The 16186-nt window shown below is 45.2% G+C and overlaps 1 protein-coding gene across 2 annotated transcripts in view; it reads right to left on the bottom strand.

Annotated features, from left to right (window-relative positions):
* Positions 1 to 3879: 3879 nt before the first annotated feature.
* Positions 3880 to 16186, bottom strand: part of POFUT1 (protein O-fucosyltransferase 1) — a 29736-nt gene continuing 17429 nt past the window's right edge. For both annotated transcript variants that reach the window (XM_072800532.1, XM_072800533.1), the window contains 3 exons: positions 13029 to 13221; positions 11010 to 11252; positions 3880 to 7608 (listed from right to left, as the gene is read on the bottom strand). In XM_072800532.1, the coding sequence (XP_072656633.1) occupies positions 7420 to 7608; positions 11010 to 11252; positions 13029 to 13221 (625 nt within the window). In that variant the 3' untranslated portion in view covers positions 3880 to 7419. The remainder of the gene's footprint in view (positions 7609 to 11009; positions 11253 to 13028; positions 13222 to 16186) is intronic.

Raw genomic sequence — 16186 nt, 5'->3', positions numbered from 1 at the left:
CCTAGCTCTGCCACTCATAAGCTGTGTGGCCTTGAGCTAGTTGCTTCACCTCTCTGTGCCTTGGTGTCTTTATTTGTAAAATGGAGATAATAGAAGGACCAACTACACAGGGTTATTTGGTGAACTTGATGGTTTAGCTTATATAAAGGGCTTAAACACAGCCTGGCAAGTGGTAAATGATACATATTGGTTATTACCAAAATTTCAGGGTGCTATGGCAGCTTAGGAGAAGAAAATTTCTTAGACTAAGATCTTGAAACACTATGGAGTATGCTATAAGCAGAGGGAAAGTCTACACAGCAGTGTGGAGTTATGAAAGGTGAGTGGAGTATGAATGCACAGTAGAGTGTCTCTCTTACAGTAATTTCAATCCTTGCTCTTCCCCTCTGACATTATCAGGGGTCTTGTTCTAAGGGTCTTCAGGGCCTAGTATAAAGATGAGGCTCCCAGATTTCATCTTCATAATCCACACCACATCCTTTACTTAATATATTTCTCTAAATCAGCTTTTTGTAAACTAAATACATTTCTTAAAAGGAAACTGTAAACCACATCTGTAAGTGAAAAAAAAAAAACGCAAATACAAAGCATCTCCAACATAAATATAATGAAAGCAAAACAGTGTCACTAAATTCTAGCTAGCTAATGTCTGACTTGGAGGTCTGCTCTCTGTTACCAGGACAGATTATTAGCAAATGGTAGAGAAATTAATGACATGCTGGCATTGAACTGAGACTTTCTTTTTGGCATTGTTAGCAGGACTGAGAAAACAAAAAAAAAGATAATTCTCTTTTTGCTAGTGTCCTGTACCTCCTAAAATATCGCCTACGCCGTTAGAAAGGGAAATATCCACACACCCTCCACAAGACAATACATGTCAAAAATGGCTCAGCATGTTGCTTTTTTTTTTCCCCCACAGCGGCAGATTTTCAGAGAGGGTTGGGGCATCCTCCCAGGCTCCTCCTCTGCCATCCCTGGGTGGGCATTGTTCCCCACTTCTGCTGAGTCACTGGACCTGGGGAAGAAGGCAGCTTCTGGAGAATGCCTTTTGTCCCTTTCCATACCACTGTTTACCTGGTTGGGCTTGGTGTCCGGAACCAATGATCAATAAAGGATTAGATGTAAAAACAAACCAAACCTGCTTGTCCTTAAATAATGTTATTTCAAGGTAAACGTCCCAACTGGGAAATAAACCAGGTTTCAAGTAAGAATTTGAATTAATTCTGACAATATAATCCAGAGGGCAGGATTTGCCTTCAGGCTATGGGTTTTTTTTCTGTCAACCCCACTAAACAAAGAGTGAAAACTGAGGAGGAAAAGGGATCTTTATTATTGGGCCAGGGAAATCTTATTATTCACTAAGCTTTTTTGAAGTGATCAGAACACAGAAATGAGAGCTCACCTCTTCCTCCCTCTATCCCTTTTTTTTTTTTTTAAGATTTTTTTTTTAAATTTATTCATGATAGACAAAGGGAGAGAGAGAGGGAGAGACACAGGCAGAGGAAGAAGCAGGCTCCATGCCGGGAGCCTGACATTGGATTCGATCCCAGGACTCCAGGATCGTGCCCTGGGCCAAAGGCAGGCGCTAAACCACCGAGTCACCTAGGGATCCCCTCTTTTTTTTTTTTTTTCTAATATTTTATTCATTTATTCACAAGAGACACAGGCAGAGGGAGAAGTAGGCTTCATGTAGGGAGCCTGACGTGGGACTTGATCCAGGACTCCAGGATCATACCCTGGGCCGAGAGCAGGCTCTAAACTGCTAAGCCACCCAGGGATCCCCTCCCTTCTTTTTTCTTTCCTCCCTTCTCCCCTCTGTTCCTTATTAGGAAGGATATATGATGTATTAGGACAGTGTTTCCCAGCTTTGGTTCCTTTGAATACAGTTTCTTCATTTCTGCCTCATCTTCAATCTGCCTCTACTGGTAGTTACTTCATTTCTTTAAAAATATAATTCCCATTGTTTTACTTATACAAAATTGGTCCCATCCTAAAACAATGAAATCCATTAAATCAAATTCTGTCTAGTTTTATATTTCCCCCATACACAGTTAAGAGAAAAGAATGTTACAAACCAAACAACACTACCAGGCATCTAAAGGTACCCCATTGACCTTGGCTGGTAGAACCATGGTCAGTGGAACCTTCAAGCCAGGGAGGGGCCTGCAGGGAAGGCCCTCCATTAATGCTTGCTAGCAGATTGCAGTGCATAATCCCTACATCCTTCTGTGATGTTGCCCAAACTTTAGCTCTTGAGAGCTTGTTAAAATATTCCTGGGCCACATTCCCAGGGATTTTGACTCAGCAGGTCTGGGTGGAGTTTGCATTTCTACCAAGCTGCCCCAGGTGATGTTGATGCTGCTGGTCTGAGGACAAGCTAAGTAGGTCTTAGACCACTGGGCATCAAAGTGACTTATAGGTGCTTCTTAAGTCGCAGATACCTGGAGAGCAGGGGAGGCAGGTGCTTAGATGGCTGAGCTGGTTAAGTGTCTGACTCTTCATTTCAGCTCAGGTCATGATATCACGGTTGTGAGCTCAGGGTCATGAGATGGAGCCCCGTGTCAGGCTCTGTGCTCAGCATGGAGTCCGCTTGTCCTCTCCCTCTGCTCCTCCCCCGCTTGCACGTGTGTGTGTGTGTGTGTGTGTGTGTGTGTGTGTGCGCGCGCGCGCGCATTCTCTCTCAAACAAAATCTTTTTTTTTTTTAAGATGCAGTCGGGACGCCTGAGTGGCTCAGTGGTTGAGTGTCTGCCTCCGGCTCAAGGCATGATCCCAGTATCTGAGATCGAGTCCCACATCAGACTCTTTGCAGGGAGCCTGCTTCTCCCTCTCCCTCTGCCTATGTCTCTGCCTCTCTGTCTTTCATGAATAAATAAAATCTTAAAAAAAAAAAAAAAAAAAGATGCAGGTACCCAGGCACTACCCACAGAGCATTCTGATTCCTCAGGCGGGTGGATTCCTGGAACCTACCCTATCAACCAGTTCTCCAAGGAATCTCTGAAGACTACCTCTGAGAAACACTGCCTGGACCATGATTAGCAGCAACTGGAGCTCAATGGGAGGTGGCTCACCGTCAAGTCTGCAGATCAGGGACAATTCCTTCCTGTTGCTTGGGTCTTAACTTAGAACCTCCTGGCCTTCTGGTTTCCCTCCTAGCCTCCATTCAGTGGGTCAGCAAATTCTACTGGCTCTTTCAGGGACACCTGGGTGGCTCAGTGGTTGAGCCTCTGCCTTTGGCCCAGGGCGTGACCCCAGAGTTGAATCCCCCATCAGGCTCTGCACGGAGCCTGCTTTTCCTTCTGCCTGTGTCTCTGCCTCTCTCTGTGTGTCTCTCATGAATAAATAAAATCTTAAAAAATTCAGATTTTCTTTAAAAGACTCTAACACATGGACTTCGGGGGTGGAACAGTAAATGAAATAAGACTGGTAAAATGTTGAGGATTGTTGAAATTGGGAGTTCATTTTATTACTCACAATTTTTATGTAGACTTGAGTTTTTCCATAATAAAAATGTTTAAGTGTTTGATCTAAAAATCCATTTCTAGGGATCCCTGGGTGGCGCAGCGGTTTAGCGCCTGCCTTTGGCCCAGGGCGCGATCCTGGAGACCCGGGATCGAATCCCACATCGGGCTCCCGGTGCATGGAGCCTGCTTCTCCCTCTGCCTGTGTCTCTGCCCCTCTCTCTCTCTGTGTGACTATCATAAATAAATTAAAAAAAAATAATAATAAAAATAAAAATCCATTTCTGGGAATTTATCTTAGTGAACATTTTAGATACAGAAAAAAAGTGCAAATAAAAATATTATTTAAATAATGGTGAAAAATTGGGAATATACTAAGTTCTCCTAATAGGACAATAAGCTATGGGACACTCAATGGAATCTTGTAATTAAAAACATTTATTCAGGCCATGTACCAACATGGAAAATATGATATACTATTTTTTTTAATTTTTATTTATTTATGATAGTCACAGAGAGAGAAAGAGAGGCAGAGACACAGGCAGAGAGAAGCGGGCTCCATGCACCGGGAGCCCGACGTGGGAATCGATCCCGGGTCTCCAGGATCGCGCCCTAGGCCAAAGGCAGGCGCCAAACCGCTGCGCCACACAGGGATCCCTGATATACTATTAAGTGAAAAACAAGACATTAAATTTATATGCTGCATGATTAAAACTATACAAAGACTCCTATCTTTAAAAAAGATTGAAATTTAATGGGGTGCCTGGCGGGCTCAGAACATTCAACTCTTGATCTTGGGGTTCTAAGTTTGAGCCCCATATTAGATGTAGAGATTACTTAAAAATAAAATATTAAAAAAATAAAGAAGTTTGAACTTTAAAAAATAATTTTATATATTCAGAATCTGTGCACTTCCCACTACCTTCAATACAATGACCTTTGCCTGAGCCCCTCTGGCCTGCTTGCATCCCTGGATCTGCCTGGCCCTGGTCTCCCTGCTTCTACCCCTTCCATCTTTTTTTCCATGTGGCTGCTCAAGGGGTCCTTCAAATTATAAATAGATCTTGATCCTTTTCTGTTCAGAATCCTGCAAAAGCTTCCCATTTCTCCAAATAAAAGTGTTGATTTGACCACTGCCCTCCAGGATATAGGACCTTGCCTATTCTCACCTACTGCTCTCTTCCCTGCCTTGCTCTGGACACTCCAACCATGCTGGCTTCCTTGCCATTCTTCACTCACTCACGCCAGCTCCAGGACCTTTGCACCTGCTGTTTCCTCTGCCTGGAATGTGCTGCCTCCAGATACCTGAATGAGTAGTCCCCTCCTTCTTCCTGGCAGCTCTTCAGAGAGGCCTTACCTTAACTCCTCATCCCAAACAGCACTGCTCCCTCTCTCAACTCCCCCATGTCTTTTATTTTTCTTCATAGCAGTTAATACCTTTCCTGATAATTTATTAGGTAGTATACTTACTGCAGTGCCAAGCCCTTGAGAACAAAGGCTTTGTCTGATTCTCTGCTGAATTCTTGTACCTAGCACAGTGCCTGGCACACAGCAGCTGATTTAAATGAAAGAATGGTGGCCTGAATAACTACCCCCCAAAACTGTAGCTTCACGTGGGTTTTCTTTTCTGGGTGCTCTCTCCTTCCCCAAACCTCCTAGCAGTGACAGACCGACCCATACATGGCAGGAGCCCAGCGGGAACTAAAGTGGCTGATCATTCTCCTACCTGAGGCCCACACACACACAGGATGTAAAGTACATCCTGTGAACTGGTGGCAGAAGGGCACGTGCTCACGGTAATGGCTTTGGGAGGTCAGATCCTGGCTTAACACCACCAGCTATGAGGCCATGAGAAAATTAGGAGAATTTTCTGAGCATTATTTTCCCCTATGCAGAAGGAGAAGGATATTAACAGCCCCTACTCCCCAGGACTGGAGTCAGGACTAAATTCCCATAAAGCACTTAACAAGCATAGTGTCTGGCAGAGGGTAGGTGTGCGGCAAGAGGCAGTCAAATTAATCAACAGCCATATACGTGCCTTTGGGTCTTTGCGGTTTACAAAGCACTCTTATGCTTGCTTTATCAGATGTGAGCCTTTCAACAACCCTGTCAGTTTTATCACCATTTTTATAGGTGAGGCAACTGGGTCAAAGAGGAGCAAAGTGCTTGCTTATGGAATACAACTGAATCTGACTACAACCGTGGCACCCTCTTGTCCAGAAACTTAAGTTGTTATCACTGCCAATGTTAATCAAAGTGGGAAGGCCCATTATAGCCTCAAACTCTAAAGCATGTGCCCAGTGTAAGCTTGTGATCAGCAGATGAATTCAGCAAACAAAATCTGCCAGTGAGCCACACCTTCCCAATGACCCCATGGGGGCAGGGTGCACAGGCTCCCGCACCTCTGAATGAAGCTTGTGAACATGTCTGAACAGACAAGCCATCTCTCAGAATCCACACAGGATTTAGAACAGTTTACTGTTTTCCCAAGAGGGAAAACACAAAAGCCCTTCCTCAAGTTTCTCTGCTTCAAATTGGGCAACAGCTCTAAGCAGCAAATGCCACCATTAGTCTTTGAGATCTTTGTTGCTCTGCAATCTCTGACCCAGTCTGCCTTGAATGAGACAGTGTTTCTTCCCAAAGGTAATCCAAGGGGGAAGTCCTGCATGGAGCTCTGGGCCTGGCTCTCATCAGTTTTCTTCACCTTCCCAGGATCGAAGGCCAAGGGAAGTCATGTGGCAGGAAGAGACCAGCAGGTATTAGACAGGAATTTTAGAATAAAAGGACAAAACATCACAGACTCTTAGGAGTCATGGATTATCACAACTCTAGCATCTGAGAGACAAAGAAACTCATGACTAAATACCTTAAGCATCATGGGGTTGGTAGAGATTCCACTGAACGAGGGGCAAATTGGAAATCTGATGGCTTCTGGGTCATGGGCATCTTCTATCTATCTGCTCAGAGGTTTGGCAAACATGCCCTTGTGAGAATATGGCCTGAGGACTGGCTCCAGCTCCAGGAAAGAGTCTGGGATAACAGGTATTAGATGGCAACTTAATGGCAAAATTCTGCAACCAGGCCTCTTGGGACACAGAAGAAAGGGTAGCCTTCAGATGGATGCTCCCAGGTCATTCAGCCCTGGTCCCTGGTGATGTGCTCCAAGATCTCTACTGTGAGATCTTGTGGTTGGCAGGCCACCAACCACTAGGAGACTCTGAGAGCCATGATGATCTGGCTCGATGGCAGGTGCTCCTTGCTTGGAATGTGCTATGTGAGCAGCACTCAGTATTTGCAGAGCACTGCACAGCATCCTGATCAAGAACTTCTGTTTGCATAGTGTTTACAATGGAGATGAGTGCTCATGCCCCAAACCCTGGAAATGACCTTGGAAGAGGGGTTGATGATGGCTCTGGCCAGGCAGTGGAGATGGCTCTGGCCTGCTCTAAGGGTTACTCTGGGTCATCTGGGAAAGGGTCAATTCAACCACTCCACCACTGGCCTCATCCTTAATTCAAGGTCACTTTAGGTCCCTATGTTAATGAACTTCACTGATTTTTAAAAATGAGGGTGGGTTCTAGAATAATCATGATCTCATATCAAAACTATAAAAATCTCTGGGTCTCTATAAAAAAATCTCTGAAGAGAGTTTAGCCCCCCCAGGGGGCTCAGAGAAGGCTAGACCAAAGATAGAGGTTGGACTGCTTTGCCAGCAAGAGAAATTCCCAAGAGAAATAATAGGAAGCAGACAGGGAGCAGAGATACTCTGGCTCCAGGAGGCCTGAAAGCCCTGTGTCTTGGGAGATGGAGTCCTTCTCCTCCAGAAGTCCCTGGTGCTTTTCTGTCTCTGGCCAGGGAGCAGAAGAGCTTGTACTCTTGGGAATCAATCCTGGGAGCACTGCCAGCTGCCAGGCCTGGCAAATGGGACCAGCTCAGACTGGTGATGTGCTCCAGCCAGCATCAGAACTCATCCCGCAGCTGAGGGGGTTTGTCCATGCCGAAGAAAGAGGACAACCTTCCCTGGAGGTCCCGTTCCCGCTTCACAAAGGCAGTAAAGGAGGAGACACAGTTGCCAATAAAGTGGTCAGCTTGGCCAAGGATGTACAGGTCGATCTGGGCCACATCAGGCTTCAGGCTCACCACCTTCACCTGTAGGAAGATGGGCAGAACATTTTTACCAGGGTGGCTGAAGGCCAAGGGGACCCAGTTTGGCCAAGGCCTGAAGCTATACCCCCAGCCTTCCTCCCCCATTCTCGAGGAAGTGACAGACACAAAAGGTGGGCAGAGAAGATTAAGACCTGGGGTCAGGCGTTCTAACAGCAGTGTTGCCCAGTGGCTGTCTCGGCACACCCCGACATAGAACATCCCTCCAAACACACCATCATTCGCCCTCTATGCCTTCACTAGTGTGGTTCCCTCTGCCTGGACTGCCTTTTTCCTGTACATTTCAAGGCTCAGTTCAAATTCCACCTTTCTCATGAAGCCCTAGTCTGGCAGGATATGGCTCTCCCCATCAAACTGTAATCTGGCCAAATAGTACCCCACCCACCCTGTTCTGCTGCCTGGATGCCTCTGAGCCCTAAGTCCTATTCGATTTATCCCTGAGGTATTTCCTAAAAGTGAACCCTTCTCTTGGTGGATTAACACTTCCTAGGCCCAGGCACCACAACCTCTTGCCTCCTCATGTGTCCCCTTACCACAGAGCAGAACAGCTGGGAAAACTTTTTCTGTCCCTCCCTCCACCCCAAGTTGAACACTCTTAAATGGTGCCCTACTGCTCTTCAGATAAAGATGACAAATCTTGAATTGGGCCTACAAAGAAAGCTCTGTTCAAGCCACCTCTCCACCTCTCCTATCTCCCTCCATCTCCCCCTTGAGCTCCAGCCACTACCCACCAGGTTCCCTTCTGCCTCAGGACCTTTGTATGCATTTTCTCTCTGTTCATGGTGCTCATCTTTTTTGTCTGGTTAATTCTTACTTAAACTTCACTCTGCAGCTCCAGTCTCACCTCTGCAGACCCCGGTCTAGGCCAGAGTCCTCTGCTGTATGCTTGCTCTCTCTCTCTCTCTCTCTCTCTCTTTTTTAAGATTTTATTTATTCATGAGAGACACAGAGAGAGGCAGAAATATAGGGAGAGAGAGAAGCAGGCTCCATGCAGGGAGCCCGATGTGGGACTCAGCCAAAGGCAAGTGCTAAACCACCAAGCCACCCAGGCGTCCCTCTGCTCTATACTCTCACAGAACCATGTTCCTTTACTTTGGAGCAGACATCGCAGTTTGTAGTTTCTACTTTGATTAGTATCTGTCTCCTGCACCTGATGGGGTTGAGACTTTCGCAGTCTTCTGGTTACTGCTGGCTGGGGCCTGCCTCAATAAATATCTGTTGACTGGGCAAGTGAATGAATGAGTCCCTGCCCCACTCAAGCTCCTGGGCCTTTTGTGTAGCATCTATTAGAGTTTTGTGCAAAGTCTCTTGTCCTGAGTCTAGACTGGGTGCCTTGGAGGGCAGGACCACATCTTATTCATCAGTGTCCCCAGCTTAGCAGGGGGCACCCAGCTTAAATGAGGAGCAAGGGTGGGTTCTGAACCCATGGAGAAAGGGACTGAGGCCAAGGGTAGTGGCACAGGAACAGGAAACAGAGAAGGGCAAGAAGCTCCAGGCATAACAAATATATTGACTCTAAAAACTCATGAAAAAACTCCCTGGGACTCTCCAAATGCTTCAACTGGGTACAGAGGTATGGGTGTGGGCAGAGCTGGGGCTGAAAGTGCTTTGCTGTCACACAGAGATTTCTGATGTAACAAAAATCATCATCTTGCTATGTGGATGGTAGCAAAGAAATAATACTAGTTTAATCATGGCCAAAATCCCCAAGCAATTCCACCCACGCTCTGAAACTTACCCACTCTGTGTCATGCCCACTATAATTAGCTCTGAGACCTCTTGGGTAAATCCTATCCCTTCTTGGGACTTTAGTTTCCTCAGCTATAAAAGGCAGGGGATGGGTTAGAGGAGCCCTGAGGTCTCCCAGCGCTGATGGTCTTCTATAAAGTGGGTGGGTGGGAGGAAGGCCAGGATGCACTGTTTTAGCACCTTCTCTACAAGTCAGGGCTTCCAGCCCATGTCTGGGGTAAAAGTGAGAAGGGGGCCCCTCACATAAAGCCCAGGGTTCTCCCTACTAGAAAGCAAATCTTTTAAGGTCTGTATAAGCATTTAGGACTTTCATCCATTCCACAAATATCTTACTGAGGGGCACCTGGGTGGCTCAGTGGTTGAGTGTCAGCCTTTGTTTCAGGTTGTGATCCCAGGGTCCTGGGATCGAGTCCCGTATCAGGCTCCTCTGCAGGGAGCCTGCTTCTCCCTCTGCCTGTGTCTCTGCCTTTCTCTCTGTGTCTCTCATGAATAAATAAATAAAATCTTTTTTAAAAAAACTTGCTGAACGCTTATTATTAATTTAATCATTTCATTGATACATACTTACTTAATACCTATCCTTCCCTGACACAGCACCAATCACATCCACTCTTTAGTCACATGCTGAATATTTACTCTTCACCATTTCCTTAAGTGTTTACTAAGCACAAAAGAGCCTTCCCTTTATTCATCAACCACCTACTCCTACTATCAGTGACTGCTAACATTATCGAGGACTTGTTTTGTACTGGATCTGTTTTAGTTTTTTTTATATCTCACCTTCACAACCACCTAGTGAGATAGGACTACTCTCAGGCCCGTTTTACAGAAGAGGAAACGGAAGCACAGTGAGCTCAAGTAACTTGCACAAAACTGTACAGTGAGTAGTGCCTAGGTTCTCTGGTTCCAGAGTCCAGGCCGTTAATCTCTCTGCTCTACCAGATTTCTCCCAAGGACCCACTCTTCACATCCTTATTCAACAGTTACTGAGCATCTACTGTGTTAGGCACTGTCCTAGATGTTGGTGATGGCAAGGCCCCCAGATGCCGAGGGACAGAACAATGAGTTACCCTTGGACTCTACTGTTAAGGAGGCATAACTCTTAGGAAGTGGGCCGTATTTCCAGCCCCATGCAGGCTAGACAGGGCCTCAAGAGCAGATGTGATAAACTGCTGTGATAGCTCCAGTAGGGACACAACAGCTATAAGAGTGCAGGGAAACCAGGAGAGGATGTGCCAAGGTGTTTGGGTCGGGCTTTGTTTTTTTTTTTTTTTGTTTTTTTAATTTTTTAAAATTTATTTTTAAAGATTATTTACTTATTTATTCATAGAGACACAGAGAGGGAGAGGGAGAGGCAGAGACACAGGCAGAGGGAGAATCAGGCACCATGCAGAGAGCCTGATGTGGGACTCGATCCCGATCCCGGGTCTCCAGGATCACACCCTAGGCTGCAGGCAGCGCTAAACCGCTGCGCCACTGAGGCTGCCCTGGGTCGGGCTTTGAAGAAAGGATAGGCACTGGAGCAGAAGTGGGTGTCTAAGTGTAGGGAGGACATGAAGCATGCAGAGGAAGCAGTGGGACCACCCTGGAGCTCCCTTTGATTCCCTTTCCCACACCCCCACTGGGACCATACACACCTTCCCTTTGAAGAGCTCTTGGATCTCAGGCACATAACTCTCGGAATCCGTGGCGATGTAGACCGACTGGGCATTCAGTGCTTCCACCCAGAGCTTCACGGCCCGTCTGATTTCCTTCAGGTCGGGGAGGCACATAGTCATGGTGAGGGGGGCCGCCGTACTGCGGCTGTAGCCCACACACTGTGGGGAGGCCATGAAGTGGGAGCCTGCAGTCCCGTCCTTCAGCATGGCACAGGCGTTCTTCTGCAGGGTTGTCAGGGGACAGGGTTAAAGACAGCAGCCGGCCCAGGAACCCAGAAGCAAGAGCCACTAAGTGGATAAAGGCTATACAGAAGCTCAACTGTGTTTTTTAAAAAAGGAACTGCGGAAAGGGGAAAATGTATCAAAAGAGTAATAGTTGTTTCTGTGTAGTGGCATATTGGCTTTCTACAAAATATTTTTTTCTTAGTCTTTGTATTATCTGGGACTTCCAGTAGAATTCTGAACCATGGTGGTGATAATGGGCAGCCTTATCTGATCTCTGACTTCAGTGGGAAAACTTCTGTTAGCTCCCATGAAGTACATGTTTGCTGTGGGTTTCGGAGAGATAGCCTTTATCAAGTTAAGGTGGGTCCCTTCTATTCCCTGTTGGTTAAGAGGTGTTTTTTTTTTTTTTAAATTATGAATGAGTATTGACTATTATCAAATGCTTTCTTGGCCTCTATTAAGATGATTATATGATTTTTCCTCTTTGGGTGCTAATATAGTGAATTTCATTGCATTCTTGGGATAAAGTTTACTTGTACGCTCTTTAATACATTACTGGAGTTTACTTGCTGATATTCTACTTAGGGTATGTGCATCTATGTTTGTGAGAATGAGCTCTATTCCTCTGAATTGACTTTATCTGAGTTTGGTTTAGTGTTATGCTTGCTCTATAAAAATATAACATCTTATATCTTTTTATGTTCTAAGTATGTATAGATGAAAATTGTTTCTTAAAGGATTGGCTGAAACCACTCTATTCTGGGCCAAGATATTCTGAGCCTGGTTTCTTTTCTTTATGAAAGGAGGGCAGGAAGAGAGTCAAGTGCATAAATGTGTGACTTCAGGTGACCCTTAAACAACACAGGGCATAGGGGCCACCCCCCCACCGCAGTAAAAAAACCTGCATATAATTTTGACTTCCCCAAAAATTAACTTCTAATAGCCTGTTGCAGATTCAAAGCCTTATTGATAACATAAACAGTCAATGAATGCATATTTTATATATTATATCCATCACATATTGTATTCTTACAATAAAGAAAGCTAGAAACAAGAAAGTCATTAGGAAAAGAAAACCCATGTACACCCCTGCACTGTAAAACATCAGCATGTATGCAGGCCCATGCAGTTTAAACCCATGTTATTCAAGGGTCAACTGTACTTCCTTGAACAACTCTGAGTGAATTCTGATCTAATTTCTATGCTTTGCAATATTTTTCAAGTCTTTAGCAATGAGCATTTCTAACATACAGACATACACATATCTTATGTAAATTAAAGAGACTGTCTACATTTCCCTTATTATTTTCATACAGAAGATAATCTGATGAAGTTTTTGCACATTTAAGTGGCCTCCAAATTTGGAAGATGACATCTTCATTTCTTGGGAGCCCCACCCAATCTCCAGAGCCTGTTTTTCAACAAAGAGTCTACTGGCTGAACACTGAGCTGGACCACAGGACTCCTGGGCTGTGGGTCTTTCTCTGGCTTGTTGCCTAACTTGGAGTCTAGCTTGATTTTATTTATCCATCTGCAAAATAAGGACAAAAGTGGCCATTGTTAGAATTGAGGGCTGGCAAGCAAGCATCTGGAGCCATATTTCTGATGTGTCTATGGCAGGATTATGGAACACTGCCCTGTGGACTTGGCTGAGTGAAACTTCTCTACTCTGGCTGGGATTCTGTGCAGTGGGTTCAGTGTTTAATGTTTAATACCCATAGGCATGGGCCCTAATCAGGGACATGCTGGCCATGAAAGGAAGGGAAAAATTACCCAGTCAGAGCCAATGCGCAGGTGAATGCCCACGTACGGCCGGATGAGGTGGGTGAGAATGTGGGCCTCTCCCGTCCTCACCATCTCATCTGACCATACCACATACTTCTGGAGTGGTCTGTGCTCCTCCAGGACGGGGAACTGGGCGGGGGCTCCCGGCAGGGCCAGCACTGGATGTTCCTTTGGAGAAAATCTAGGCATGAGACAGAACAAGGAAAGGTCATGACAGAGGACACACAGACAGCCTGGACGCTGCCCCCACAGGACAAAGGATGGTGTTGCACCATACCCCAGAGACCCTGCAGAAAGGGGCCCCTCTAATATGCAAGAAGCACGAGAGGCTGTGAAACCCCAACAGGCTGATAAGGAACTGCGGCGGGTGACAACAGGCACAATATACAATACTGTCCCGCCGCACGGAATTTACAATCCTCTTTGCTTGTTTAACAATTAAAAATTTACAGTAGGGCATTCCAACCTTTTGTATGTCATGCTGGCTTCCAATCTGTGGTGTGGTAATTCACTCCAGGGTGGGGTGTCTGGACCGCACCTCTGCCCTTTTACCCACATGGCAGAACTGGGACATACAGCAGCTTTACAGAGGACTGTGGACAGGTCATGCTCACAGGCAATGTGTATACTGGGTAAGAACATTCACTCGACATTTAACACGTATTTGTTGACTGCTAAGGCCCAGGGAAGAACAAGACAGGCATGGTCCCTGCCCTCATGAAAAGCACCTGCCATCTGCAGATGCCCATCATACCCTTCCAACGGCTCTCCTTCCTCCTTGTACACTACGTTTTGTAATTATTTCACCCTGTCTTTTCTGCTAAACACAGACTTCTGAAGGCAGTGCCTCCATGTGCCTAAGACAGTGTCTGGCACATGTAAGAGCTCAGTGAATATCTGTTGACTGAACGAGTAAGGAACGAACCTATGCTTCTTCCTCTTCAGCTAAATCCAGAGTCTGTCCTAGCAAGCCAAACATCTTGATGGTTCCATCAACTTGAATGCACTTTCAAGCTCCAGAGCTCTGTATGCTTCTTGCATACCTGGACTGGACTGCCTTCTCTCTGTCAGCCAAAAAAAACCTTCTCTTAAAATTATAAAATAGGCATAGCCACTCTGGAAAATGGTTTGACAGTTTCACTAAAACTAGAATGCAGTTATGATATGCCCCAGCAATTGTATTCTTGGGTATTTATCCCAAAGAAATGAAAACCTATATTCACACATGAACCAGTATACAAATGTTCATAGAAGCTTTATTCATAATAGCCCTGAACTGGAAACTACTCTAACATCCAAGAAGTGAATAGTTAGTTAACCAAACTGTGGTACATCCTACCATGGAATCTGACACAGAAATACCAACAAACAAAGTACTGAGACAGGCAACAATGTGGGATGGATCTCATCGGAATTATGCAGAGTGAGAGAAGCCAAACCCTCAATCCTATATACTGTCTGATTGCATTTATTTACTTATTTTTATTTTTAAAAGATTTTCATTATTTATTTATTCATGAGAGACAGAGAGAGAGAGGCTCAGAGACACAGGCAGAGAGAGAAGCAGGCTCCATGCAGGGAGCCCGATGTGGGACTCGATCCCGGGTCTCCAGGACCATGCCCTGGGCCAAAGGCAGCACTAAACCGCTGAGCCACCTGGGCTGCCCTATTTATTTTTAAACAAATTTATTTATATTTTATTATTTTTAAAAAAGATTTATTTATTTGACAGAGAGAGAGAGCACAAGCAGGGGGAGTAGCAGAGGCAGAGGAAGAAGCAGGCTCCTCAAGAAGCAGGGAGCCCAAGTGGGGTTTGATCCCAAGACCCTGGGGTCATGCCCTGAGCCGAAGGCAAACACTTAACCGACTGAGCCACTCAGGCACCCCTGATTTCATTTATATAACATTTTTGAAATGACATAATGGGGAACAGAAGTGGAGAAGAGATTAGTGGTTGTCAGGGGCTAGGGTGTCCTTGCCCATGTATGTGTGTGCATGTGCATGTTTAGGCACACGCGTGTAGTTATATACTGGTCACAAAAGATCCTTGTGAAGTTAGAACTGTTTGGTTATTTTGACTGAAGTGGTGGATACACAGACCTACATATGTATAAAACTGAACAGACCTAACTACACACACTCACGTGCACATACAGAAGTGAGTACAAGTAAACTAGGAAAATCTGAATAAGTTGGGTGGATTGTATCAATGTCAACATCCTGGTTGTGATACTGTACTGCAGTCTTGCAAAATGCCAGCAATAGGCAAAACTGGGTAAAGAGTATCTGGGACCTCTTCCTTTCTCTCTCTGTCTCTTTCCTTCTTTCCTTCTTTCCTTCCTTCCTTCCTTCCTTCCTTCCTTCCTTCCTTCCTTCCTTCCTTCCTTCCTTCCCTCCCTCCCTCCCTCCCTCCCTCCCTCCCTTCCTTTTTACTTTCTTTGTTATTTCTTGCAACATGTGAATCTACAATTACCTCAACAAAATCTTCAATTAAAAGTTATTAAATAGTGGGATACTTGGGTGGCTCAGTGATTGAGTATCTACCTTTGGCTCAGGGCATGGTCTCGGAGTCCTGAGATGGAGTCAGTCTCACATCGGGCTCCCCTTGAGGAGCCTGCTTTTCCCTCTGCCTCTGCCTCTCTCCCCGTGTCTCTCATGAATAAATAAATAAGATCTTTAAAAAAGTTATTAAATAGTTCAAAGCATACAGGAAAATACAGAAAATAATCTTACAATCCACATACATGTGACCCAAATTAGCAGATATTAATACTTCGCTTTGTTTCAGATTTTTAAAAAAAGAGACACCAAAATAAAAGGTCTATCCTATCATCTTTCCTTCCTTTACTTCCTCTTCCCAGAAGATACTGTGGCTTTATGCATGACTACACTTTTACTGTTTGTACAAAAAGGTATTATTCTGTGTGTTTTTCTCACAGTGTAATGGTAAAGGCACAGGCTGTCAAGCCAGACAGCCTTGTGCTAATGTTGACTATGCCACCTACTAACTTGGGCAAGTGACTTACCCATTCTGTGCATCAGTTCCCTTATCTGTATAATAGAGCTAATAATAGCTCCTAACTCACAGGGCTCTTGAGAAGATTAAATGGATTAATATAAGCAAAGTATTTAGAACAGTACTGGGC

This window comes from Canis lupus, chromosome 26, assembly GCF_048164855.1.
Source record: "Canis lupus baileyi chromosome 26, mCanLup2.hap1, whole genome shotgun sequence".
Taxonomy (NCBI): domain Eukaryota; kingdom Metazoa; phylum Chordata; class Mammalia; order Carnivora; family Canidae; genus Canis; species Canis lupus.
The sequence above is the reverse complement of the archived record's forward strand: the minus strand, read 5'-3'. Positions and strand labels throughout refer to the sequence as shown.